Source organism: Rhinolophus ferrumequinum, chromosome 9, assembly GCF_004115265.2.
Source record: "Rhinolophus ferrumequinum isolate MPI-CBG mRhiFer1 chromosome 9, mRhiFer1_v1.p, whole genome shotgun sequence".
NCBI classification, from domain to species: Eukaryota; Metazoa; Chordata; class Mammalia; order Chiroptera; family Rhinolophidae; genus Rhinolophus; species Rhinolophus ferrumequinum.
The window spans coordinates 11402221-11426703 of record NC_046292.1 but is presented as its reverse complement, the minus strand read 5'-3'; the positions used below and the strand labels follow the sequence as shown (position 1 = coordinate 11426703).

At 53.5% G+C, this 24483-nt stretch overlaps 1 protein-coding gene across 1 annotated transcript; it reads right to left on the bottom strand.

The window, feature by feature from the left end:
* Positions 1 to 1092: 1092 nt before the first annotated feature.
* PADI6 (peptidyl arginine deiminase 6) lies at positions 1093 to 23017 on the bottom strand. The gene is made up of 16 exons (XM_033115925.1): positions 22908 to 23017; positions 21952 to 22135; positions 19986 to 20058; positions 17532 to 17599; positions 16910 to 17024; positions 16010 to 16135; positions 11535 to 11713; positions 11188 to 11291; positions 7711 to 7822; positions 6309 to 6416; positions 5944 to 6098; positions 5237 to 5393; positions 5011 to 5134; positions 3770 to 3840; positions 2434 to 2595; positions 1093 to 1326 (listed from the first exon to the last, which is right to left on the bottom strand). The coding sequence occupies exons 1-16, from the start codon at positions 22997 to 22999 to the stop codon at positions 1093 to 1095; spliced, it is 2064 nt and encodes a 687-aa protein (XP_032971816.1). The 5' UTR covers positions 23000 to 23017.
* Positions 23018 to 24483: the final 1466 nt, after the last annotated feature.

The following is a 24483-nucleotide window of genomic DNA, read 5'->3' as shown; positions in this document are numbered from 1 at the left end:
CGAGCTGCCCACCAGGTGGCACCAAGAGGCCAGTTGTGTGTTCCAGGGAGGGCCCAGGTATTGCCTGCCCAGGTTGACAGGCTGCTCCTCTAGGCCTATTGAGCTCTATTGCACAGGCCACCAGCCAGCAACATTTCAACACTGGTCACCGTTTGTGGAGTCTCAGATACTGGCTGCTTTATGCCATCGGACCCGCCCCTCCCAGGAGGCATCCGCCTCATTTTAAGCGCCTTGACTGCTTGGTACTTCCCATCAGCGGGAGGAAGGGCAGGGTGGGAGCAGCTTCTCGAAATCACTTTCATACCATCCTTGTACCATTAACACTGGGTTGGGCAGACAGATGGAAATACGTAGCTCTGGGTCCTGAGTGGGCATTTACTCTCTTGGACACTAGGCTTGATGAGAGTCCACCTGTGCCTGCCCCTGCTGTGCCTTGTCCCTCAGAGGCTACACCTGCAGGCCCCAAGGAGACCAGAGCCTCTACCTGCCAAAGCCAGCTGCTCACGCACCATCCCACCCCTCCTTGGCCAGGCCTGCAGTCCCAGCAGGCCCAGGGGGGAACCTTCTCCCTTCCCCCAGCCTGGACTCTGTCACCTTCAGCTCAAGCTCCAGACCCCATTTATCACAGATGGCCTTAAAGAGAGGATTCGAATAATCCAAGTTCATCCACTTGCCACTACAGACAAGACGTAAGGACGAGGGAGAGACAGCAACTCAACATTAGCCTAGTCCCGACCCCCCACAAGTGAGAGCCTGATGGCAGGTGTCCCAGCAACTCAGCTCTCCATTCTTCGTTGTTACCCCTTTCCCCAAACAAGGTGGCCACTGCTGAAATGCATTCAGAACCACTAGACTTTTAATGGGTAGTTAGTAACCACTTCTCGGCTGAAGATAATTTCTACTGTTTTCCAAGGGTTTCAAGCTGGTAGCCATGGCCACCCCCCTGGATACTGAGGGATGGAGGAACAGTAAGGAAGGGATGTAGTGTCTTGATACTCCAGCCCCCCGAACAGGGTAAGGAATCGGAACACTGTTGCGTGGTGACAATGGGCCATTCGTGCCGGGGCAAGGCTGGCAGTGCTAAGCCTGGGTCTAAGGTACCATCCTCCACCATTTGAAGGCGAAGGGCACCCGGCGGATGTTGGCACAGGCACAGAAGTCTCCAACTTCAGTCAGGTAGCAGTCAAAGTCATTAATGAAGGTGCATTTGAAGCCCAGGGGCTCCAGCAACTGGCAGATCTTTTCTTCCAGACAGCAAGTACCCTTGATCTGGGGCCCAAAAGGCTTGGGGATGCCCAGATTCTTGCCCATCACAATCACCTGCAGCTGTCAGAGAGATGGGATGGGCAACGCCTGGACCGGCTGGAGCCAAGAAGAAAGCCCCTGTCCCTCTAGGTAAGGGAAAACCCAGCTGTCTCTGGTTGGACGAGACCAGAAGAGCAAGCACACATACCAGCCCCTTCTCCAGCCCTGTGCTCATGCAGACATCACTAGTCAACCTCGTCAAATCCAACTCCTGCGTAAGCCTCCTTGAACCCCATGCGATTTGCAATAGCAAAACCGAAGTCCTGCCGCTTCCTTCTACTGCATTTCTCTTTCTAGCCTTGAGTCTTATTCGTGCCATAGTCCTGTTTCTCTCTCTACAGGAATGCTCTCCCATTGCTTGCTTTGTCAGTTGGCCTGTCTGTTTTTCTGAACGCTAGTGTCTTTTCCTCCAAGGAGTTTCTCCCACTCACTCCCAGGGCCTACTACAGTCTCCCGTTTCATGCCAGAGGGCCCCACTGGTCTTGTAAGGTTAAAAGATAGCGACGTGTAGTGGAGCGACACAGGGTCTGTGTCTGTGGGCTCAGAAAAGAGGTCTGCAGGTAGTATCTAAGGAACTGAGCTCAAATCAGAATTCATTCTAAGCCTACACGGTAGGTCACAGTTGTGAGAAAGGTCAGGTGTAGGCCAGAGTTGAAATAGTCTTGGCATAGCAGGGGTCTCTTACACGACCTGCCTCCCCTCCGTCTCACCTATTCTGCATAGGAATAGTGTTACTACGAGTGAGAACATACATGTTCCTGGTGCTGCTGGCCTGGACACGGAATACGGGGACAGGAAGACCCCGTCTCAGCCATCAGATGGCTTGGCCCTCTCAACTCTGGTGGGAGCACAGCCTCCCTGTCAAAGGTGGGCCATGCAGTGACTACCCCTAAGGTTGGGGAGTAGCCCAGGGCCCAGCTTGTGGACACTGCTGGGCAAGTCCCCCAACCTGAGCCCTGCTCCCTGCAGAGGGTCCTCCCTCCGCCTCACTTCCTCTCAGACGCCACTGCCTGCTGTACCCCCACTTCTAGTCCAGCACCACATATGTCAAGGGAGCAGCGCGAGTTGGCTGAACAGCCTTTCATTCCCGCACCCAGGGGACACCCAGGCCACCACTGTGCCCCTCACCAGGTTGGGGAAGTACGGCCTCGCGTAGAGTTTCTCGGTCTGCTGGCTGGAGGGGACATTCGTCAGCTGCTCCAAGCAGAAGAGCTGTGGGACATCGATGATGTCCTTCTCCACCAGGCCCAGCTCCCTCTTCAGGATGTCACGGTTCAGGTTAACGCATTTCTGCAGGGAGGGCAGCAGAGAACTGAGGTCATTGGCAATGGTGAGTAATGGCCTGAAGCAGCCCCCATCTTTCCATCGCTCCCCGCGTGCTGGAGCCCTGAGTGCATGCCCGCCCTCTGATCAAGTGGACGCAGCTCCCTTTTTCTGAGAGGAAGTGGGGGCTTAGAGCAAAGGCCTGTTCTTGAGGGGCCGAGATCTCACAGCTAGTGAGCGCTGGGGCAGCTAATAGTTCGAACTCGACTGTAGCATGTGGCCCCTTTGGCTGCCAATCGTAGCCCGAGTCAGGGACCTGGGCAAGGTCTGAATAAGTCCTCAGACCCAGGCACTCTGCTTCCTTCCTTAGGAAGGGATAGAAGCAGTGGTCGCCACTCAGGACGCTTCCCTTCTCATACCAGCTAATGCCCAACACACAAGCACTTCTCTGCTCTGACACAGGGCTCACCACCACCACACCCAGGATGCCCCTGGGGCTGTTTTGACCCCATACCTGGTCCGTTCCCACCCTGTGGTGCCAGGAGGCCTTCCCTGTTTGCACCAAGGTCAGGACACCGGTGCACTGTGGCACTGAACACACCTTGGCCACAAACCATGAGGACCCAGTGGGCAAGGCAGCTTTGTGCTGCCATGTGACCCTGGGCGAGTCACTGCCCTTCTCCAGGACTTGGCTTCCCTGCTAGAAGTTAGGTAATCTCTTCCAGGAACTCGTGTGCTTCTCACAGCCTGTGGTCCCCATTTTCAGAGATCTGAGGTGCCGGGCGGTTCTGAACACCAAGCTGATGGGTCTGAGCATTGAGAAGACCCCGGTCTGTCTCTAAGTCTCTGGTACTCAGAGCTTCTTAGGGGGCGGGGGTCCCTCTGCCAGGAGATGCTGAGCTACAGGCACTGTTTTCTGGTCAGACGCAAGTCACCTTGAGCAGCTCAGTGAGTAAAGCATGAACTTGACAGTCCCATGGGTTCCAACCCAATTCCCCAACTCATGGGCTTAGGCTCGTGACTTTACTCTGAGCCCCACTGTCATGGGTTTTCCATCACAGGGTTACGTCCAGGATTAGCGTGAGTCATCTCGCATGATGCCGGGGCCATACTAGTTGTTCAGTTAGGAACTCGTTCCGATTGTCAGTGCCTCCCTCCACGTTCTGGAGAAGATCCCCCACACCTCTGGCAGCCCCCCTACCTCCACATAGGCGTTCTGCTTTCTCATGTTTTCATCAGCCAGAAGTTGATTGATGGTATTGGCCTCCCGCCCTGCAGGAAGGAGAGGACAGGCAGTCCTTTCGGCTAGGCAGCAGGCAACATTGGCCGGGGCCGGGCAGACTCGAGCCCTGGGCACAGCCGATGGGGTGTATTTTTGGCCCTGTGATTATGGTGGGTGGCCTGGCTCATCTCCAGGGACCCAGCTAGGTCACATGTCATATTGGGACTTCACAGGGTCCATGAAAGTCCAGGCGGGACTTTTACTGCCACCGGCCATTGCCTCCAGTAGGAGGGGGAGCCCCTGCTTTCAGGGAGGCAGGCTTGAACAGGTTAACAGGTGACTTCAGCCCCACTCATCTTTCACCGGGGCACTTCCGTACACTCTGATGTGTACGACCTGTCTACCTCCTACCTGTGATTGTGACCAGGTCATTTAACTTTGTTCCTCAGTTGCCTCGTCTTTAGAACGGGGATGCCCAAGTCCGCTGAGGTAACCCCGTTTCGCATGTGGTACGTGATCATGCGGTTCCCGCTCGGTAAATGTCACTTTCCGTAAGTGCTTCTAGGGCCGCGAGATTTCCAGGCCCCACCCCAAAGCTTGATTTAGGAGGTCTCAAGTGGGGCCGAAATCCTGCATTTCTAGCAAGCTCCCAGGTGGTGCCAAGTGCTGGCCCCCAGACCACACTGAGTAGCCAAGGTCTAGAGAACTTGCCAACACCCGCTCCCTTCCTGGGTCCCCACACGTTTAGAATAGAACTGCATAGCACCAGCTACACAAACTCTGCTGGTCCACTTGTGTTTTCCTTAAGGGGGACCAGAGGACCCCTGAAGTCCCAATGCCCGGGTACTTAACCTACCATCCCCCGAGCGCTTCCAGACACCAGTGTTAGCCGCTGCGTTTCCCCCCACGTGGAGTCATGGAGGTGCTGAGTCCCTCTCACATACATTCTAGCAGCTTCTCAGCCATCCCAGAACTTCTGGCTGACCTACCTGTGCTGTTGTAACACCACCAGAATAGCCCTAAACTAGAACAAGGTGTTCTAACACAGTACATGTCATGCTTTTATGCTTCCCTCGGATCCTTTCCACTAGGAAGAACAAAGTAAAAATGACTTTCTAGAAAGGATATCTGGGGAAGAAGGGATGGGTCTCCGCCCTGGGGGGTGGAGCGGGGAGAGGTGGGGTGTGTGTGTGTGTGTGTGTCGAGGTGGGGTCCCTTACCGTTAGAAAGGAGCTGATCCTCCCTCACTTCTTCAAACAGAGGCATGTCCCCATAGCCTTCCTTCTGTTTCTCCTGGAAGAGTTTGTAGCAGGCGCTGGGGCTGGCCAGGAGCAGCCGGAAGCCCTTGGAGACAGAACTGGGCTCAGACACTCGCTTCCCCTCCAGGAGCTTCCAAGGGTCTCCAAAAGAAGGTAGGAGACACCCTCTCCAGTCCCCAACACAGACCTTTTTGCCCTCACTCTTGTCGTGCGTAGGGATGAAGCACATGAACTCGTCCACGTGGCCAGTCATCAGCCAGTCTGAGAAGAGTTCCACCGGCGCCTGCACTTGCTGGGCGTAGAGGAAGTCCCGGAGAGCCTTACTCATGGCCCGGCCCTCCTTGCTAAAGGGATGATGAGAGGAACAGCCTCTGAGCCAGCATGGCCCGGGCTGGCCGCCTACTACTGAGTGTCATGCTACCTTCAGGTCACCGGCTGCTCTAACCGCTGGGCTCAAGGGGCTGGTCCACGGGGGAGGGGGTGGTTATTAAGAATCCCTTACTCTGGCCCAACTCAGGACTGAGCCAAGTGATTCTAGAGACAGGCTGAACCCTGGGACACAGGTATTTTCTCGCCTTAGATTGATGGCCACCACGAAGTCCAACCACATGTCTTGTGGAAGGGACAGCCTGCTGGGTCACTAGGCTAGCCAAATTTAGCATGCTGTCATTTAGAAGCTGGAATCACCACTCAAAGCATGAATCGTTTGTCTGCTTCTTCTCCCTTTCGTCTTCTACACGAATCAAAGACTCAAACAACCTTACTTGAGAGTTGAAGGAATGGTCCAGAGCAGGTGACCTGCTGAGTCACATGGCAGTTGGGGAGCCAGGTGAACTACCAGGGTCTCTTCCTTTAGTTTTAAGGCATCTGGTCACCCTTGGCCTCTTGCCTCACCTGGGGTAAAAGCTGCTGCCAAAGAGGATCCTGCCTAGAGGATATTCTTTCCCTTCGACCTTGACAGGTGGGGACACCATCAGGTTCCCAATGGAATCCATGCTGGCCACCCGATGGTCCTTGGTGCATTGGATCATGTAGCCAACCCCTGGGCTCTGGAAAGAGACCCAGCCGGGGTGGGGGTGTTAGGAGGGATGGGGTTTAAGCCCCAGTGTTACCCCTAATCCAGATTCCCAGGTAGGCTCCCCCACCCCCTTCCCCGAGAGGCCACCCGGGCCTTCTCTCTTGGCACCCCATCACTTCTGGGCAGGCACCAGGCCTGAAAGGTTGGAAGGAGTTCAGATCAGCCAAACCGAGCCCCACACCAGTGAGTATTTCATGGGGAAATCTTCGAGCTTGAGGACCCGAGGGGTGTCGAGGACCAAGGAAATAGTCTTGTGGGGAGCCTGGGTGTAGCAGAAGGCCATCTCATCCTGGAGGAGACAGGAAAACAAGTTGTGAAGTCCCCGCTCCATCAGCTGCTTTCCTGTCTGTCTCCAGCTTGCCAGCCACAGTGCTCCCTCTACCTGGGCCACCTCCAGAGAGGAGACAGACAAGAACCCCCTCTTTCCTACCAACTCAGCTCAGGCGTAACCCCTTCTTGGGGGCTTTTCCTGACCCATTATCCTGTTTGTCGAGTTTAAAAGGTACATCACCTAGATTCCTCCTCACCTCGTCTCTTGTACCCAATTCACATACAGACCTTGGTGGCTTTATCTCTAAAACACATTCTGAGGAGACTCATCGCTAGTGACATTTGGAGGAAGCCACCATGATTGCTTCCCCGAGCTACTGCCATGCCCTCCAGCCAATTTCTCCTTTATTCTTGCCCCTTCCTGAAACCTCTTCTACCCTTTCTCAGCTAGAGGGCTCTTTCCAAACGTAAATCAGAACATTTACACCGGATTCGGACCATCTGATGTCACCCCTTCTTGCTCTGGATTTGGCTCTGTTCCTTACCCTGGTTTAAGAGGTCCCTACCGTCTGATCCAGCCCTGACCTATCTCTGACCTCTTCACTGGGATCTAGCCGTACCCGCCCTCTGTTCCTCAAATCCTCCAAGAGCACCCCACGCTGTGATCATCAGTGTTGCCTCTGCCCACAGGGCTCCGAGTTCTAATCTGCCCGCAACCCCAATCTTTGCATGGCCATCTCCTTGTTTCCTGAATTTGAAGATTTTCCCGACCACCCAAACCGCCTGGTTTGGTCTAGAAATTCACTCCATCATCCTGCTCCCCGGCTTTCATGGTGCTTCAAGTTCTGTCCATCAGGTGTAGGGCAATCTTGGTACCATTCTCTTATTTCTAGTACTTAGAATGGTACCCAGCATGTAGTAACCACCCAGCTCTTTGTGGAGAATAGAGCACCGGACCGCAAGGCCACGGTCAGGGTGGACGCTGGAGCAGAGCCTGGGCTCGGACAGCCCACAGCTGAAAGCGCCAGACCCTTCAGATGCTGAGGGGTCAAGGTCAAGTGTTCTGTGGTCTTGAACACGTGCTTTCCGGATTGGGAGGAAGCTGGACTCTAAGCTCTATTCCTTAGTGGCTATGACTTAGGTAAGTCGGGTCATCTGTGCCTCCACCGAAGTCCTAAAGACCCAGGTTCCTCTCGGTAGGCTTAGCTTTGCTGAGAAGGTTGACTGGAAGTCTATGCAGTTCCATTGTTTGGACCGCGTGGACTCTCCCCTGCCCCTCCCCCACAGGCAGGTTTCCCCAGGTGGGGTGTTACCTGGAGCCACCTGCCCAGGCGGCTGGGGTCCTCGTAGACAGACGCCACCTGGCTGTTACTCTTCTCGCTGAGCTCCACCACCGCGCTCACGAAACCTTGAACCTGCAGCTCTCTGCATGGGAGGTAAGCCAGCTCTGGGAAGGCCTTTGAGACTCCCCCATTGGTCGTGACGTCACTGTCCCAGTGGAGGGGGCACCTCCTTCTGGTCAGGAGAGAGTATGCCCCCACCCACGAGCTGAGCAGAGTGGCTGTGCCCCCCACGCCACAGAGCACAAGCTGATAGCTCAGAGGTGGTCTTACCCAGCATTACTCGGTTTAGCTCACGGCAGAGTCAGGTCAAGAACTGGTAGTATCAGTCCCCACTCTGGTGGCCTAGCACCCTGCTGGCCTCACTCTGCAGTCACATTCCACATGCACCTTCTACCCCCCGACCCAGGCAGTTTGGGAGCCATGCCAGGCTCTCCTACCTCAGTCTACCCAGAGGGCTGACTCTGCTCGCCCCAAGGAGGCTCTATTTTTCCCCTGAGAAGCCAAGAAGCTGGGTGCCCCCCTGAGAGGGTCAATACGGTTGTCATTTGTACAGGTGGCAGGGGTTGGGTCTTGAACCCTAGGATCTTAGTGTCATCATGCACAGAACCCTGGGATCTTACCACCACCATACAGTCTACAATGTACCTGTGCTCGTTGGAGGTCAACAGTGAGGTTAGACGCTGTTTGAAAAGATCACCCATTTTATAAATAGATTCTCATGAGTTGAACACCAGCAAGATCATACTATTGGGAGGTGTCCACACTGGGATTCTAATCCTGCTCTAGACTTGCACTGATATTCTATGTTCCTATTTCAAAGAACCAATTTCTCGGGTCTGCCCAGACAAGGCTCTAGGGAGCTGATCAGCCTGACAAGGTCTAGAACAGTCTGAGGATGTGTGCTGGGGGAAGGGTGTGTAGTCTCAGTGTCATGGGCCATCGGTGGCTACGCTGGGTCAAGCCGTGCCTGAACACCACCCCTATGGGAGGCTCCTAGAGGATCAGGGTTTCAGCAGATGGCTCCTGTGAGTGAACAAACTGTCTTCAGATACAAATGACAAAGTAGAAAGATCTGGTGTGTGGGTGTCTATTACCAGCAAAATCCCTCAAGCTCCTCCCTTTACTGTCTCATTCTGAAACTCGGCATTCCTCTGAAGACACCACTCCCCAGCAGCCCTCCCAGGGAAGAGCTATTCTTCTTCTCTACCTCGATGGGCCCGGAGGAGGGAGGAGCTCCTCCTTGCCACGTGTTACCGCTTTCAGGCCACCACGGACTTTTTAGATCCATGACTTGACAGATCTTAGTTTCTCCCTTCCCAGTGGTCACGCCACCTCTGAGATCTTCATCTAACATTTGGTTCCATTACCTCCATCTCCTGCTTGCCCCACCTGAGCCAGCAGTTTGACCTCACTGGGACCTCTGGCTCTTACCGGCTTTCATTCCCATCATCCTGTTTCTTCACCTTTGAGTCTACCATGCACCATAATCATTATACCCTTGTCCATCGTCTACCTGGGTTCATTTGCCTGGCAAACCCCCAAGCCTAGTTAGACCCAGTTCTGCCTTTATTTCCTAGAATCCAAGTTCCTGAATATAGGTGGAGAACAGTCCATGGTGACTGGTCTAAATAGCAACCTAAGCGGGTCCTTAACACCGAACCGCCATCCTGACGGTCCCTTAGTCCATTCTCTGGGCTGTCACTCCTGGTGAGCTGTCCTTGTACCTATTAAGGCCAACTGGACTTGAATACCCATCCAACCAGCTTGGATCCCCAGCTGCCTTTTCCCTATCATTTTTCCTTCTCTGCTGGATCATTCCTTAGCATTATTCTTTACTTCCTACCTTAAAAAATCAAAAAACAGAAACCCCCTTCCCTCAGCTCCATATCCCCCTTTAGCTTCTTTCCTTCAGACCATTTCTTTGGAGTTTTGCAAAGTACTCCCTTTCCATTCTTCCTTCAGTGCAGCCCTGTTTGTGCTTTCACACCCACCCTTTAGGGATTTTCTGCAGTGACTTTCGTCTTGCCAAGCCCAGGGGGCATCTTTTTCTCAGAGTTTCCCACAGTTGGCTCCTTCCCTGGCATCACTCTCTCAACCTTGGGGTCTCCACTCTCCTGGGTTTCATCCGAACTTCCTCTTCCTTCCCAGGCTCCCTTGCTAGATTGTGGTCTAGAGTCGAGTGCTAGGTAACTCCTCACTGCTCAGGCATCTTCCCCGTGTGTCCTCACTCCTCCGATGAGCTCAGCGAGGCCTATGGCTTTGAACACCTTCCATGTGCCAGGGGCACCCAGACTTGTCTCAAGCTTCCAAACTTTACCTTCAGCTCCAGACTCTTAGAAACCCAACCAGTGCCTCCAGCTTTTAGTCCCTAGAACCTAAGTACTGATTCTATCTTACCTCAGGCAGTGGCACCACCATGCACCCCATTGCAGACCCCAAACCTAGGGGTCACTCTTGTTTCTTTGCACCCCATGCATCAGCTAATTTGGGGCAAGGGGAGATCTACCTTCCAAGCAATCCTGGATCTAACCACTGTGCTCTCTCCTGGCCTGAGCCACTGCCATGTCTGGCCCACCCTTGTAATAGCTGAACTGGCCTCCTTCCTCTTGTTTGTACCCCCGATTTTCCATATGGCTGGATTGTGCCAGTGCCCTTTTCACCCTTCTCCTTAGGTGCACAGCCACCCAGCTAGACACTGTTTCCCGTCTCCCTTCAGCTGCATGTGGCTCCATGCCTCTTCAGGCTGTTGTCACATGAGCAGAGCTGTTCAGGAGACTTCCAGATGCCAACAGTGACAAATGGGCAGCTCTGCCCGGACACTGGCTCTTCCCCTTTCCCATGGGCTGGGCCTCAGAAGGGCCTGTGCCCAACCTCCGTCACAGAGATAACGCTGCCACCAGGGAAAAGCATCATGAGACCAAGGAACCAGGGCCCCTAAGTGACAGTGGGAGGACAGGCAGTTAGGTGGGAGGACGGTAACTTTAAACCACTGTATTTGGGGCCTGTTGCAGCCCCAGCAGCTATGGCCTGGCACACAGAGTCCATGAGGCCCTGCTGGCCTCCCCCCATCCTCCTCTCCGTCCTCCCCATCCTCCCTCCCGTCCTCCTCTCACCTGCGTTCTTCTGGCTCTATAGGCCTCCTGCTGCCCCCAGAACATACGCGTGTCCTTGCCTCTCCTCCTTTTTACACAACTTGATGGCACTTGATACCTGAAGTCACGCTGTTTGCTTGTTGGTCTCCCACAAGACCAGGGAAGGGACCTCACATTTCCTGCTCCATCACTCGCCTTGTTAGGTGTTCAGACTCACACGGATGCCTGTCTTGGGGACCAGGCAGCTCCGGTGGCAGGATTTCCCTTTCCTGGTGAGAAGTCTACTCCTCTTCACTTGGCTGCCCGCAGACGGATGGAAGGGGATACTAGGTACGGCAGCCTGAAGGATTCTTACCTGCACAGGTAGACCTCTAGAGGCATCTGGGTGCTAGGGGTAAAGATGCAAGGAGCCACCCGAAATACTACTGTGTCCTTGTATACCAGGGTCTCTGGAATTGACTGCAATGGAAAACATGGTCCCCTCCATGACCGGGTTCCACATCTATCCTCTCCTCATCCCCCCAAGGCCTCTAGACACTCAGTCCAGCCCGCCTCCAGATGTGCTCACCTGTCCTCAGCAGCTCTTTCTCCTGAAAGCGGCACGAAACTCTGGCTCTACCCACCAAGTCTTGTCCTCCCCTCTCCTCCTCCCAGCGCAGGGAGATGTCCCTTCCCAAGGGCAGCGTCTCCTCAGGGACTTACCGGGTCTTGAGACTCTTCTACCAGGGAGACAGAGTAGGAAATCAGGCCAAAGAAGTCGGCGGACGGGAACTCTAAAGCTTCAACGTAGAAGGTCTCCTTCAAGTGGCTCTCGAGGGGAGCAAAGGTGTAGGTGTGCCGGCCAGGCCCCAGCACCAACTCAAAGGTGCTGGAGCCATCTTCTAGGAGGGAGAGAAGGGACAGACCGGCTGTCACCACACCCGAGGGCCCAGGGTACAGGCTGCTTCCTCATATCAGAAGCCAGGCAAGGAGCTCCAGGAGAGCGGGAGCCCAGCTGGCTGTTCTGCCCCTACATTTCTAGTGTTTAGGGACCAGAAATGTCCCTAAACATCCTTCAGAGGCCTATCACATGCCAGGAGTTGGGACTCATAAAAATGCCTGCCTTCAGGGCCCTCAATCTAGGGCCAAGACTCACAGTAGGCTATTCCATGTATTTACATGACCTTATCCCAAAAGTTGGTCAAGTCGTAAGGGTTAGAGATGGTGAGCAAAGGTGGACTTGGCGGGCTCATCCGAAAAGTCCAACACTGCCTGTCTAAGCACCAGGAAGCGTCAGTGAGAACTGCCTACTGGGTGGATCAGGCTTCCAGTGAGGGTTTCTGAAGGTGAGAAAAGTTCTTGTATAGATAGGTAGAGCCCGTTCCCTCTAGCCTCTTAGATCGTGAAATACCACACACAGGAGAGCAGCAGGAAGCTGACCATACTGGCTGTCTCCGGTTAATTCAATCCCAAATCAACCCATTCTCCATGTCCAGATGTCACCCTGACCCAGGGCCATCAAGCTTCCCCACCCAGACCACTTCTCCCTACCTGGCCTTCCTGCCACAGTCCCGTTCTCCTGACCCATCCCTGTGTGGCAGCTGCGGTCCTGAGGACTGCTGCTTCTCACCGCCTCTGGATGGATTCCGACTTTAAGAAACCCCAAGTCTAGGTTTACCTTGGCCCCCAAGATCCTGAAGGATCTGGGCACCTTGTCCTCCTGAGACCTCATACATAGCAGGTGCCGACTGCCTTAGTCTCCAGTTCCAACATGCCAGCTGATGGCTGCTGTGGCCACGGCCACCCTCAGGGCATAGGCACAGTTCTGGTTCACTGGCCTCTTGCTCTGGTTTGCAGCACAGCAATGGCCTAAGTGGGGCTATAACCCTCAGGAAGGATTCTAGCTACTGGTAGTTCTGCAGAGAAACCTCCTTACAGGTACTGGAGGTGCTGGCTGTGGGCTTAGTCTCAGTCCTCCTGCTTCTGCAGGCCACGTGTGGGCTGGGCCAGCTGGGAATGCCCCCGGGGGCTCCTGCTTCTAGTCTGCTTGGAGGCTTCTCTGCTGGCCCTGAGTCTGGCCTCGAGGAAATCAGACTAGACAAGGTGGCATCTTCCACCAGGACGCTCACAGCTCCCAGTGCAGAGGCACAGCCCTTTTGACACACTGCAGAGGGTCCAGCTGGCATGCTTGGTGCACTGTGGGTTCCCAACTATACAGACTGGCTTGGGGCTGGCCCCCACTTGGCCCCGCCCAGAGCTGCTGCAGGCTCAGCACCTTGAACTGTGCCAGGGCCCTGGGCTCCCCGTGGCTGCTTCACCTCAAGCTGATTCACCATGGAGTGGTAGGGGTGAGAAGGTTCCAAGTTTGCCTGCTACAAGCCCCTTAACAGCCATCTTAGTTCTTCTGCGGTTGACCCCCTGGAGGGCCCTCTCTGTCTAGTTGCCTTGTTTTTAAGCACAGCTAATGTTTCATCATGGACTTGCTGTGCCAGGAACCGGAGGAGGCTCACAGACTCATTTGCCTCCTCACCCTATAAGGCACGTGCTGTGATATCATCCCCATTATACAGATAAGGAGACAGAAAAAGTAGTGAGAAGCCTTAGCACGACATGGTCACCTTTAGCCAGAAGGCCCTTCCTGCCCTCGGTCTCATAGAGCTGGCCTTACTCCCCCTGAACTCGCCCCACCTCCAGCCCTAGCTTGGTCCTTGGCTGTTTGTCCATCTGTCCATCTGAGAGCCAAAGCCTCGGGACACAGACCAAACACAGATTTGAGCTGCACTCCCCTTTTCTACCTTCCAGGTACCACCCTGCTTAGAGGCGGGGCGGGTGCCCTGTTCTTCATGTGGCATATCTAGACCACTTCTTCATTCCTCAAGAACCCTAGTCCCCTTTGAAGGAAATCCCACAGACAATGCCGCCGCCCCCTTCCTCGCTGCACCTGACTGCCCTCTTACCATCCTCTGCAGATTATTCTAGCACTGGCCTGTCTCCACCATTACTGTGGCCATGGTTATTTATACCACAGACCAGGCTGTCCATGCAGTCGCCCCTATTCTTTGACCCTATTTCAGTGGACTGGAGTTCTCCACCATCTGAGGGGCCAATGTCAATGCTCAGGGCCCAGACATCACCTTGGAAACAAACTTGACATCTTCTTCCCATCGTTTTCGCTCATCAATGCTCTTATCTCAGTGATTCTTCGACCCCAGCCCCAAATCTCTCCAGTGCCGATCCCCCCACTCCCCACCAGCCCTACTCCCCTTCTCATCTTTCTCACATTCCAAGGTCCAGCACTACACCCACCCCCTGGCACACCTGTCAGCTCCTACACCTAGACCCAACTTCGGTCAAACCAAGTACGACTTTCTTGCACCTGAGCAGCTGGAGAAACCACCGTATTGAGGACCACATTTAAGATATGACCAAACCGCAGAGCCAGCCTTCAGTACCATCCAGAAGCACTTATTTCATTCGTGTCCTGAAACTCCCACGTCCTGTACCCTCTTCTGAGTATGATGTCCTCATTCCTACAATTTTCTCCGAGATCTTTCCCCACCTCCACGGGGTGAGTCCCACCTGCAGCCAGATGTGCTGTGTGCTACTATCTTCAGACACTGCTCCTCAGAGACGCCCCCCAGGTATGACCCTCCCGTTTCCCTGTATGGAAAGTCCCTTCCAGGGTCTATATGCACTGTGGCTGCCTGCCTGAGTCTGCGAAGAACAGTGGGGATAACAGCCAAACTCACTAATGACCGTTATTTTGAAAACCAAGATTTTACCAGTGATCTCATTAGTCCATCAACAGCACCCGCCACGGTTGATCACTGCCCTTGTGAAGGCTTTTCCTTTGTTTCTAGAATGTTATGCTCTGGCTATTTATCTGGAGGCATCTGCTCAACCTCCTTTGCTACATCTCATAGACTAGTGGTTCTCAAACTTTTAGCTCATTCAGAATCACTTGGAGGGCTTGTTAAAACACGGTGGGCTGTGTATCCTTGACCTAGATTCTTGAGTAATTTTTTTTAAGTAAAAAAACAACACACAAAAATAACAGGTGGGTAGCTCAATGTACACGTTATGAAGGTGGCATATTTAGTAGGCTGTGTGACTCGCCGACGTCCTGAGCTGGCTCCAAGGACTGCCCTGTCCAGCTCAGCCTGGCCCAGCGCAAGTCCGAGTTGTCTGTACTTGGAGGGCCTCCCAGGGTCATTGCAGCCCTCATGGCTTGAACCAGGCCTGGCCACATGGGTATCTAAGCCTCACTCCTAACCCACAAGCAGAAGGACCACATACAACCTGGGCTGCCTTTTCTGGCTAGTCCCAGGTCACTTCCACGTCCAGCTGTGACCTATGGTCTGCAGAAGAGAGAGAGTGGAAGATTGAGCTAAGGCCCTCCGACCACAGCTGAGAAAGTAGCGGAGGCAGAGGTGGTCTGTTATAAACAGGGTTTGCCAGTTGCCCAGCTGAAGCGAAACAGGGTTTTCCAAAACAGGGTAGCATACTGGCGAATGCTTCCAGAAGCAAAGAGTTAAATCTCAACTTAAGGAATGTAGAGGCACTGAATACTAACCCTGTTTAGGGAAGTCAAAAGACTTGTTCAAGGGTATGTTGCTGGAGTTGAACAGGTTCGCTTTCTAAACCAACAGCCTTTAAAGCTTTTCTAGAACAGGGACATACCACCTGCCTGCCAGGTTGATGAGGGCTGAAGGTAGCAGTGTGTGGTGTGGTTCCTGGGATGGATGTGCTAGCATAGCTACCACTGGCTTCTTGCTCTGAATTCTGGAAACTTAATATAGTGGAGTCATGGTGAAGAAATGAAGATGGATTCATCTGGCAGGCGTAATTGGGAGAAGACGTTATCTAATCTGTTTAAGGCAATAGCTATCATTTTAGTTATTATGCACTTCTCTTCTTCCAGATACGAAAATTGTGAAGGGGAGGCACTCTCACTGGCTCCAATGGGGAAACTGGAGCCTGAAGGTACAATGACTCACGACAGTCCTTGGTGACAGTGACAGCCAGACAATCCTCAGGATACACGTCTGGCCACAATAGACCCTGACCTGCACCTCTAGATTCCCAGCAGGCTTCTGAGGGGGACCCTGTTGGGTGGGGGGGTGGCCACAGCTCACCCTGGAGATCTCACCTGGAGGTGAGCGAGTAGACAAAGCTGTAGTTGGTGCCAGAACACTCACCTTGAGGCCGGTAGACTCTGGTCTTCTCCGACTCTTCCTCGGAGGTGTAGAGAACCAGTTGATGGTTCTTTAAAATGCAGCTGGGTCCTTGAACATTCAGTGTCATCTGGGACAGACTCTTGATTTCTGAGCAAGAGACAAGGCAAAAGGTTCAGGGCGTCCGGAGGCCAGCGCTCCAGGGATTGGGAGCTTATATACTGAAGCACTGAGGACCCTCTGCCTCCCTCTCTGGCCCAGGCCTGCATCACATCTTGCTCCCTACAGGGCTACAGGCAACTTGCAATCTTCAGGTCCCCCTTTATTTTGAGTGAGGATGGCATTTACCCCTTCCGGTAATAAGGATGGTCCCCACAAACACCTAGAACAGGGCCTGGGGTGGTCAGTTCAGCAAGGGTTCCCCTCCATTCTTGGTGTGAATCAGGACATCTGTTCTACTGCAAAGACTAGAACCTAGCTTCCAACCACCAGTCAGGACCAAATCCAAGGTTGCTTTTGCCTGAGACAGTCAGGGTTCCTGCCCCAGGCTATGAGAGGGTCTTTAGGAAGAGTCTCCATACCCCTTTGTGTCTTCATTTAGTCTTCTCAACCACCTTATGAGGCTGACTGTGTTATGCCCATTTCACAGATGGCAAAACCAAGACCGGGGAAGTTAACATGCTCAAGTTCACAGCCAGGAAATAAGAGTTCGTTATCTGACATTAGATCCCATCCTCTTCTCATGGGATCATGTGTCCTCTTGCTTCCCACTTATAAGCTTCAAGCCATCGACAAGGGACTTGATCGGCCCAGACTGAGGACATCAGCCTGGAATCTGTGTTTGCTGAGGGGTAGAGAAGTGAAGCCCCAGGGTAGGGCCACGCCCAGGAGGAAAGGTAGCGACAGTGGCCAGTTCTTTCTTACCCTCTGAAAAGATCACCCTTGTGGTCTTTTTGTCTATGAGCTGGCCCATGTCAGTGGGGCTGCAGTTCACAAGCAGGATGGCACCCCAACCTTTGGGGCCCCAGACCCAGTTTTTCTGCAAAGACAGGAATGTTGTTTCAGGAAGATGTCGAGCAAATCCTGCTTTCCAGAAGCTACCTGCATCAGGGGAAGCGTCAAGCCTTTTCTCCAGAGTGACAGGGACTTCTAGATCAGTCCTAGGTCAGAATTTGTCACCTCAAGCCCCTTATAGGAACAGGAAAGTAACATCGGGTAAGTGTGCCAAGAGGAAGGGGGACAAATATCTAGAGATGGGCTTGCCCATTTTCTGCCATGTTTCGATGTTAGGGGAAGTAGGGACTGAGGCCACATAGAAGAGACATGTCTCATCTGAAAGGGGCATGTAACCCTGTTCCGGGGGGCTATATAGCCAGGCTAGGATAGGAACCTAGGGTCACCAGACATTCTCGTTTTTTGCAAAAGCTAGGAATTGACCTCAGTGGCAGCAGTTTGACTGGTGACACTATGAAGGTCGAATAGGGAGGCTGTGGGCCAGGTCTGGCTCGGGGGCCCCAGGCCTGCACCCTGCCCCTGGCAGCCTCACCTTAGCCTGTTTGTTATTTGCCATCTCGACTTGCCCATTGCGGTAGATGTCCACATCCAGGGAGACGGCTGCAACAGGAAGGAAAGTTCTCAGCCCCCTGGACCTGCTGGATGGAGCCTTGGAGCTGTAGCCCTTTGCCCAGGGCTGCCCGAGGTTTGCAGCAGGGCCATCCAGCCTTTCAGCCGTGCTGCTGACTTAGCAGAAGACAGTCCCTCAGAGACAGATGACCACCTCTTGTGAGCCAGCCTGGAGAGGCCCAAGCATGCATGTGTCTCCCTAAACCCCTTAGGAACTCAAAACAAGTCCACTGTGATCATGATGCCATTTTGTGACTGTTGGCGTCTACCCAGCTGACTCCTACCTGGAGAGACCCACTTCCCTAGCCTTCTGGAAAGCTCTTGGCACTCTAAGACATAGAAGGGCTCGATACGTGGCAATCACAAGCCCCTTTAGACCTCAAGGATCCAGGCTCTGCCCAAGTGTCACCAGAGAGGCTCAATCACTGCCTTAGGCTCCACCTTCTACCCCTCGCCCCACCACACAACTGACCACTGTAAGGCTGTTTGTTCATACTTTTGTCATCTGACATGCTATTTGTCAACTGGAATGTCAGCACCGTGGGAACAGACCTCGGTTGTTGCTGTATACTTAGCACTTGGCACGACTCTCAGGACCAGATAGATGCCTGCTACAAACCAGGTACTGTTCTAGGTCCTAGGGATACAGCAGCGAGTTAGACAAGTCCTGTCTTCTTCAAATGTAAACGTGCGTGTGTGTGCACGCACATGCACACATGGGGCAAGGGAGGAAGAAATAAGTAAAACATGTCCAATGGTCAAACTGCCAGGGGAAAACCAGGAAGTGAAAGGCGGTTGTTTCAGTGTTAGATACTCAGAGAAGTTTTCTCAGTTGAAATGTGAACAGAGACCTGAAGGAGGCCAGAAGGGATCTGTGTTAATATCTCGGATAAAAGCAAATAGAATACCTAGGAAGTACAAGGTGGCAAGTTCAAGGATCAAAGATGCCCGTGTGACTAGAGCACAATGAGCAAGGGGAAGAGAGAGGCCACAGGTTAGAGGTGGTGTGGGCCGGCTCAGGTCAGCTTTCCGAGTGACAGTGACGCTGGCTTTAATCCAAGGACATGGAAGCAGTGGGAGGCCTTGATCTGAGGAGACATTATCTGCTATCCTTTTACAGAGCTGCTCTGGGGGCCGAATCAAGATTGGATCTTTAAAAGGGCAAGGATGGAGCAGGGCACCCCACTGGGGAACAGGACACAGGCAGGAGATGACAGTGGCTTGGACCAGGCAGAGAGCATTGGAAGTGGTGAGTAGCTGGGTTCCAGCTAAACTTAAGGTACACAGAACGACACAGGCTGAAAGAAGAGTAAGGGTGACGCCGGGGTTTTTGGCCTGACCAGCTAGAAGGATAAACTGTTTACTATGATGAGGCAAATAATTAAAAATGGGTGTTTGGGGCAGAGAGCATCAGCTCAACTTGGGATGTATTGATACGTTGGTTAGACACTCAAGAAGTTATGGTAGGTCAGCAGATATCTAAGCCAAGTTTACGGGAGGTCCCAGCCTAGAGGGTTTGGGGAGTTTTCAGCCTACAGAGCCAAGGCTCTGGCTGCCTGAGCCCTGACACACTTCACTTACAGGCTGAGATGCAACGAAGGATCCAGCAAAGGGATCTGGGAAGGAACGGCCAGCTACGTAGGTAGGCGGGAACCAAGCGCAGGGGCCCTGAGGTGTTTCGAGTGAAACGCATCGAGAAAGGATAGCGAGTTGTATTCAACACTGACAAAGCTCGAGGGCGAGGAAGACAGGGTTGACGGTTGCACTTAGGGAAGTGGAAGTTGTCAGGGTCCTCGATAAGGGTCCTCAATAATGCAGTGCTGATTGTGGGGATCTGAGTAGGCTCGAGATTCAAGGGAAAGGGAGAACCTGAGCTGCGGCGATATCTCCAAAAGGGGCAGAGAGGTGGGGAGGGAGTTTGAAGATAACATAGCATCAGGTTTAAGAGAGAAAAGTACAGCTTATTGCTTAAGAGGTGTGATAGTGAGGATAGCCTGTTCTGGAAAGATCCAGAAGAGAAGGGGAGGGGGAGCAGCTTCCTAGATCGTAAGAATTACTAAAGGAACGTCCATGAATGAGTGAGAGGGGAAAGGATCTAGTGTGGTAGCATTAACTTTGGCACCAGACACGGGGAGAAGGTGGGAGCATGTGGAAGCTCCACTGTCTGTTCTCAGAGAACTGGGTCAGCAGTGAGGGTGGGAGAGAGATGGCCGAGCTCTGAGGAGGGAGTGGGTGTATTGAGAGAATCCATCAAGGAAGGAAGGCAATGAATCCATCAAGGAATGGAAGGCATCTCATTACAGGGCGAGCCCCTTCTCCTTCCTCTGGTGTCAGCTAAGCCCACCCCTCCTCGCTAACGGTGGGGAATAGTACTCACCAACGCCAGTGAGGTAGAGCTCAGCTGTGGCCACGGGGACCTCTTCATCAGGCTGATAGTATGAGACCAAAACCTGCGGAGACAGCACCCAGCACCCATGGGGATGTTGGAGGATGGGGGCGGGAGCAGGGCCTGGGCCTTGACCTTGGTCTCACATTCCAGCCTCTGAGCTTCCGATGTCTTGCTGTGAGCGCGGTACAAGGCCACTGTGCTGTAACTGGGACTAGTTGAGAATAACCCATTTCACACGCCACGACCACTCCAAGCACTTCCATGCTTAGGTCTCACAATAACCATCCAGGTGGCTCTATCCCCAAGAGCAGAGGGATCAAGGGACATGAGGGATCCCCAAGAGCAGAGGGATCAAGGGACTTGTCCCATGCCATTCATCCAGAAAGGGGTGCCACAGGATCGAAGATCCAGGCTGTCCGGCTCGAGAGGTCAAGCTTTAAACTATCTTCTATACCCTCCCCCACTACACCTGCCCTCCTGGGATTCCACCTGTCACCCGTGAGGTAGGCAATGGGAAAGCAGAGCCACCAGTAGGTTAAACTGCTTATCCGAAGAAAGTGGGACACACCTGGGGCGGGAAATGGACTTGGAACTCCGTCTTTCCTATGTCCCGGACCAGCCTCTGCTTCCAGAGGGTTCTTTACGCTTCAGACAGACTTGCTCTTCAGCCATTGGCCTTGACCACAAGGCCTTCCTCACAAACCAGAGAACCAACCATTAGCTGAGGCCACGCTTACGTGCATGTGACCACTTGTTCCTAAATGGAAGCTTCTGCCCTCCGAGGTCAAGTATTTCACTCCGTAGGCCACTCCTGACTGGGCTGGAGGCTGAGCCCTGGGCAGATGCTTCTCAGGGTGTCTGAGCTCAGCTGGGACACATCGCAGCCTCAATTCTCACCTGGGAGATGCGCAGTTCTCCTCTAAGTGTACTACCTGCCCCTTAGGGAGCTGCCTGCCCTTGGTGCGCCATGGAGAATAAATGTGTACTACCCGTCTGCCACCCCAGGTGAACCGTCTGCGAACTCCCAGCAGACCACTTCGGCAGGTTCTGCCAACAAGTCGCCTAGTCCTGAATGTGCTTCCTTGATAGTTCTTCCTGTTGAATTACAGTGGAGTCACCTGGAGAGCTGTGAACTACAGGTGCCAGCACCCCACCCTAGGATGATTTAATCGGTAGGGGCTGGCTCAGGGATTGAGTGTTAAAGAGCACCTGGTAGTTCTCGTTTCTCTGCACGAGGAATCTGTTTCCAACACAGAACCACCACCAATGCCTAACCCACAATGAGCCTGATGGCCTGTCCTACAGGTCAGAATCAACCCCCACCTGCCACAGGTGTCCCCATTAGGGAGACAGCTTACCCAAGAGAAAGGGTAGAGACTTGGGCTGAATTCCTGGATCTGCCCCTACTCTACTTACACTATTTAGGTTTAGACAGGTCACTCTGTGCCTCAGTTTCCTCGTGTGCAAAATGGGGCGAAGCCAACCTCTTGAAATGTGCCAAGGTACCTAGCAGAGAGCACGCATTTAATGCACAGTAGCTCTTACGTTGCATTAGGATCTCCACATCCAGAAGACTCGCCTTAGCCAAAAAGCCCATTTGAGCTCGGCTGCCGAAACCTTTTAAGCCTGCCTTTTAAAGCAGCTACTATGGAAGCTAACGCAGTGCTGTGGTCAGAAGCACACACAGAGGAGATAGACATGCTTGAACTTCAATTCTGGTTCTGCTGATTACTGGCTTGGGCAGGGCACTGCCTCTCAGTGCCTCAGTTTCCACGTCTGTAAAATGGGGTCACGGAGTGCCTGCCCACCTCACAGTTTTGTTACAAGCATTAAAAGGATCAAATGTTCAAAAACACCTGGCACCAAATTTGTCATAGACTTAGGGCCCAAGGAATGCCAGCTGTCAGGAGGGAGACCACAGGAGTTGGGTTAGCACCGCCCACTCCAGGCCTACCTTTTCCTCGTCAATGACCGTGCTGGGGGACGTCATCTTTACCAGCACATCCATGGGATCAGACAGGGACCACCGGTTCACGGCAGCCTCCTCACTGGTTATTACTGGGCCTGTGTTGTGGATATTGACGAAGACCCCTGGAGAGCCACTGATGGTGAAGAATTTGCACTTCTGGGGGGCACACCTGGTTTTCCCAACGAAGAGACAGACTTTAGGGCACCAGAGTCTCATCTTCTCAGCCTAGGGTGCAGCTGGCATGGTGGGAGATGGCTCCCCATTCTCTCTCCTGAGGGTGCTGAGGCATCCTAACTTATGGTCAGGGTGGTTTTGGGGTCCCAATGCAACTTCAGCCTTACTCTTACTATCTCCCACTCCAAGAACCCCCATGTCCTCCCTTCCACAAGCTCCAGCCCAGACGCTACTGTCCCACCAACACTCTAGAAGTTACTAAAGCTACATTTATAAACTCCCAATGAGGAAGGAGCCACAGGCGATCCCTGTAGGGGAAAAAACATGGCTGGGACTCGGGACGTCTGTGCTGTGGCCCCAGGGAAGAGCTGGCCTCTTGTTAGTGCACCAACCCCCCCCCCCCGCCCCCACTGAAGTTCCAACTGACAAGAGTCTCACTCGAGAGCCAGCCAGCCAGCCTCTCCCACCTCCCATTTCACAGGTAAGGGGACAGAGAGAGGGCAGGGCACTTGCTTCAAAGGCTCCACAGCCTGAGGGGCAGAGGCAGAATTTAGATCAGAATCCTACAGAGTCAGGACTGGGAGGCCCTTAGAGACCCAAACGAGGCTCCTTGAGCTAAGGCGGGGCGAAGAGGTAACGTGCAGAGAAAGGAGGTAACCCCAGACCCCCACATAATCCAGGGGCAGCCCCAAGAAGGGAGCCAGCCGCCAGCCTCCCTGCTCAGACCCATCCCCCAGCCAGCCCAGGCAGAGCCCTCAGCTCCTTACCCACTGAGATCCAAGCAGATTTCTGTGCCCACAATGCAATGGGCACGTTCAGGGTTGTCCAGGGACAGATGGATAAGGCTCTGGAAGGACATGGCACGACCCTCTAAGCTGACCACCCTCACCCAACACAACAGCCTCAAATGAGCCCGGGCCCCGCTCTGCCCTCCCCTCTTATGGGCTCAGGGCCTGTCCAGCCCACCCCCCTGTTAAGGAGCCTTCAGCAGCTGTCCAGGTGTGACTGATTTTCCCCCTTGAGGCTGCAGAGGACCAAGTGGGGTCAGAACCTCTTCATTACTCATTTATCAGGCAGCCCCGTGTCGGCAGCCGAGGCCCACCTGAGGCTGGCTGCATAGGCCTCTGCCCTGCAGCTTGGAGCAAGAGTGGCTCTAAAACTGGTCAGCCCAGCCACCACGGCGCTGGAGGACTGACTCAGCTGGAAACTGTCAGGAGCACGTATGTGCAGGGGGTGTGTGGGGTGGTGGGCAGGGTGGCGGCAAGTGGCCGCAGCGCCAGGCTCTGGGGCCTTACTTCTTAAGGGTATATTTCCTGGAAATTGATGGGGCGAATCCTGCAAAGTGCTGAACCAGGGGTTCTCAACACTCTGGTGGTTGCAAAAATGATTGGGGGACTTGTTAAAGTTGCAGATCCTGGGCCTGGCAGGTCTGGGGTGTAGTCCAGGAACATGGGGCCATCCCCAGGTGATTAGGATGGCTACCTGTGTGTCACCAGCTCCCGGGGGGGCTCGGCAAGTGTTGGGGGGAAGGAATGAATGGAGGAGCCCATGTTGAGCTGAACTCACCAGCTTCTCCTCATCTCTGAGCAAAGAGCCCTATCGGTGAAGTTTTGGGGCCACCTCATACTAGCTTCCTCTCATTCAAGGAGCCCTTTTGGTCTACAAGGAATACTGCACATCTTTTGTCCCACCAAATCCATGGTGCGGGGAGCAGCTGATTCTCTCCAGAGTAGCGCGTTTTCGCCAGGTTTATGGGTCCCTTTCTCCTTAGTGTGAGGGCAGAGGTTTTGCATGTCCATCTTTTCCGCACTCATAGCTCTCCACGCACGACCCACATGAAAACAGTATCTCCAGGTGTTTCCTGAGCATCTTGGGCTCTGTAGAGCCGAGATCTGGCCTCCATTGTAAAGATCTTGAGTCATCACGTTTAATTTTCTACAGAGGAATTTTAGTCCCTCTGTCAGGACCATAAAAGAAAACATACCAAAAGGACATGGAGGAGACTAATAACTTTGTTCCACAAAACCCCATGGCTCCTACTATGCGCCACACCCCGATAGATAGCCTGTGGCACAGCTGCAAATAAGAGGGACAAGAGCTGCATTATGGGGCTTTCAAGCTGGTGGACTGGAAACTACAAATGGGGGACAAGGAACGTTCACTGATGTCTGAGGGTACTGAGACACGGTCAAATTCTTATGTCCTCCTTGGGCTCTTGCATCACTCCTCTGCTGCTTTTTTCTCAAAGGACAAGATGAACGACGATACCATTCTTAGGCACACTCAGGGACATTGGCCTTCGACATATCCTGGTAGCACCTTCACGTTTGTAATATTCAATTC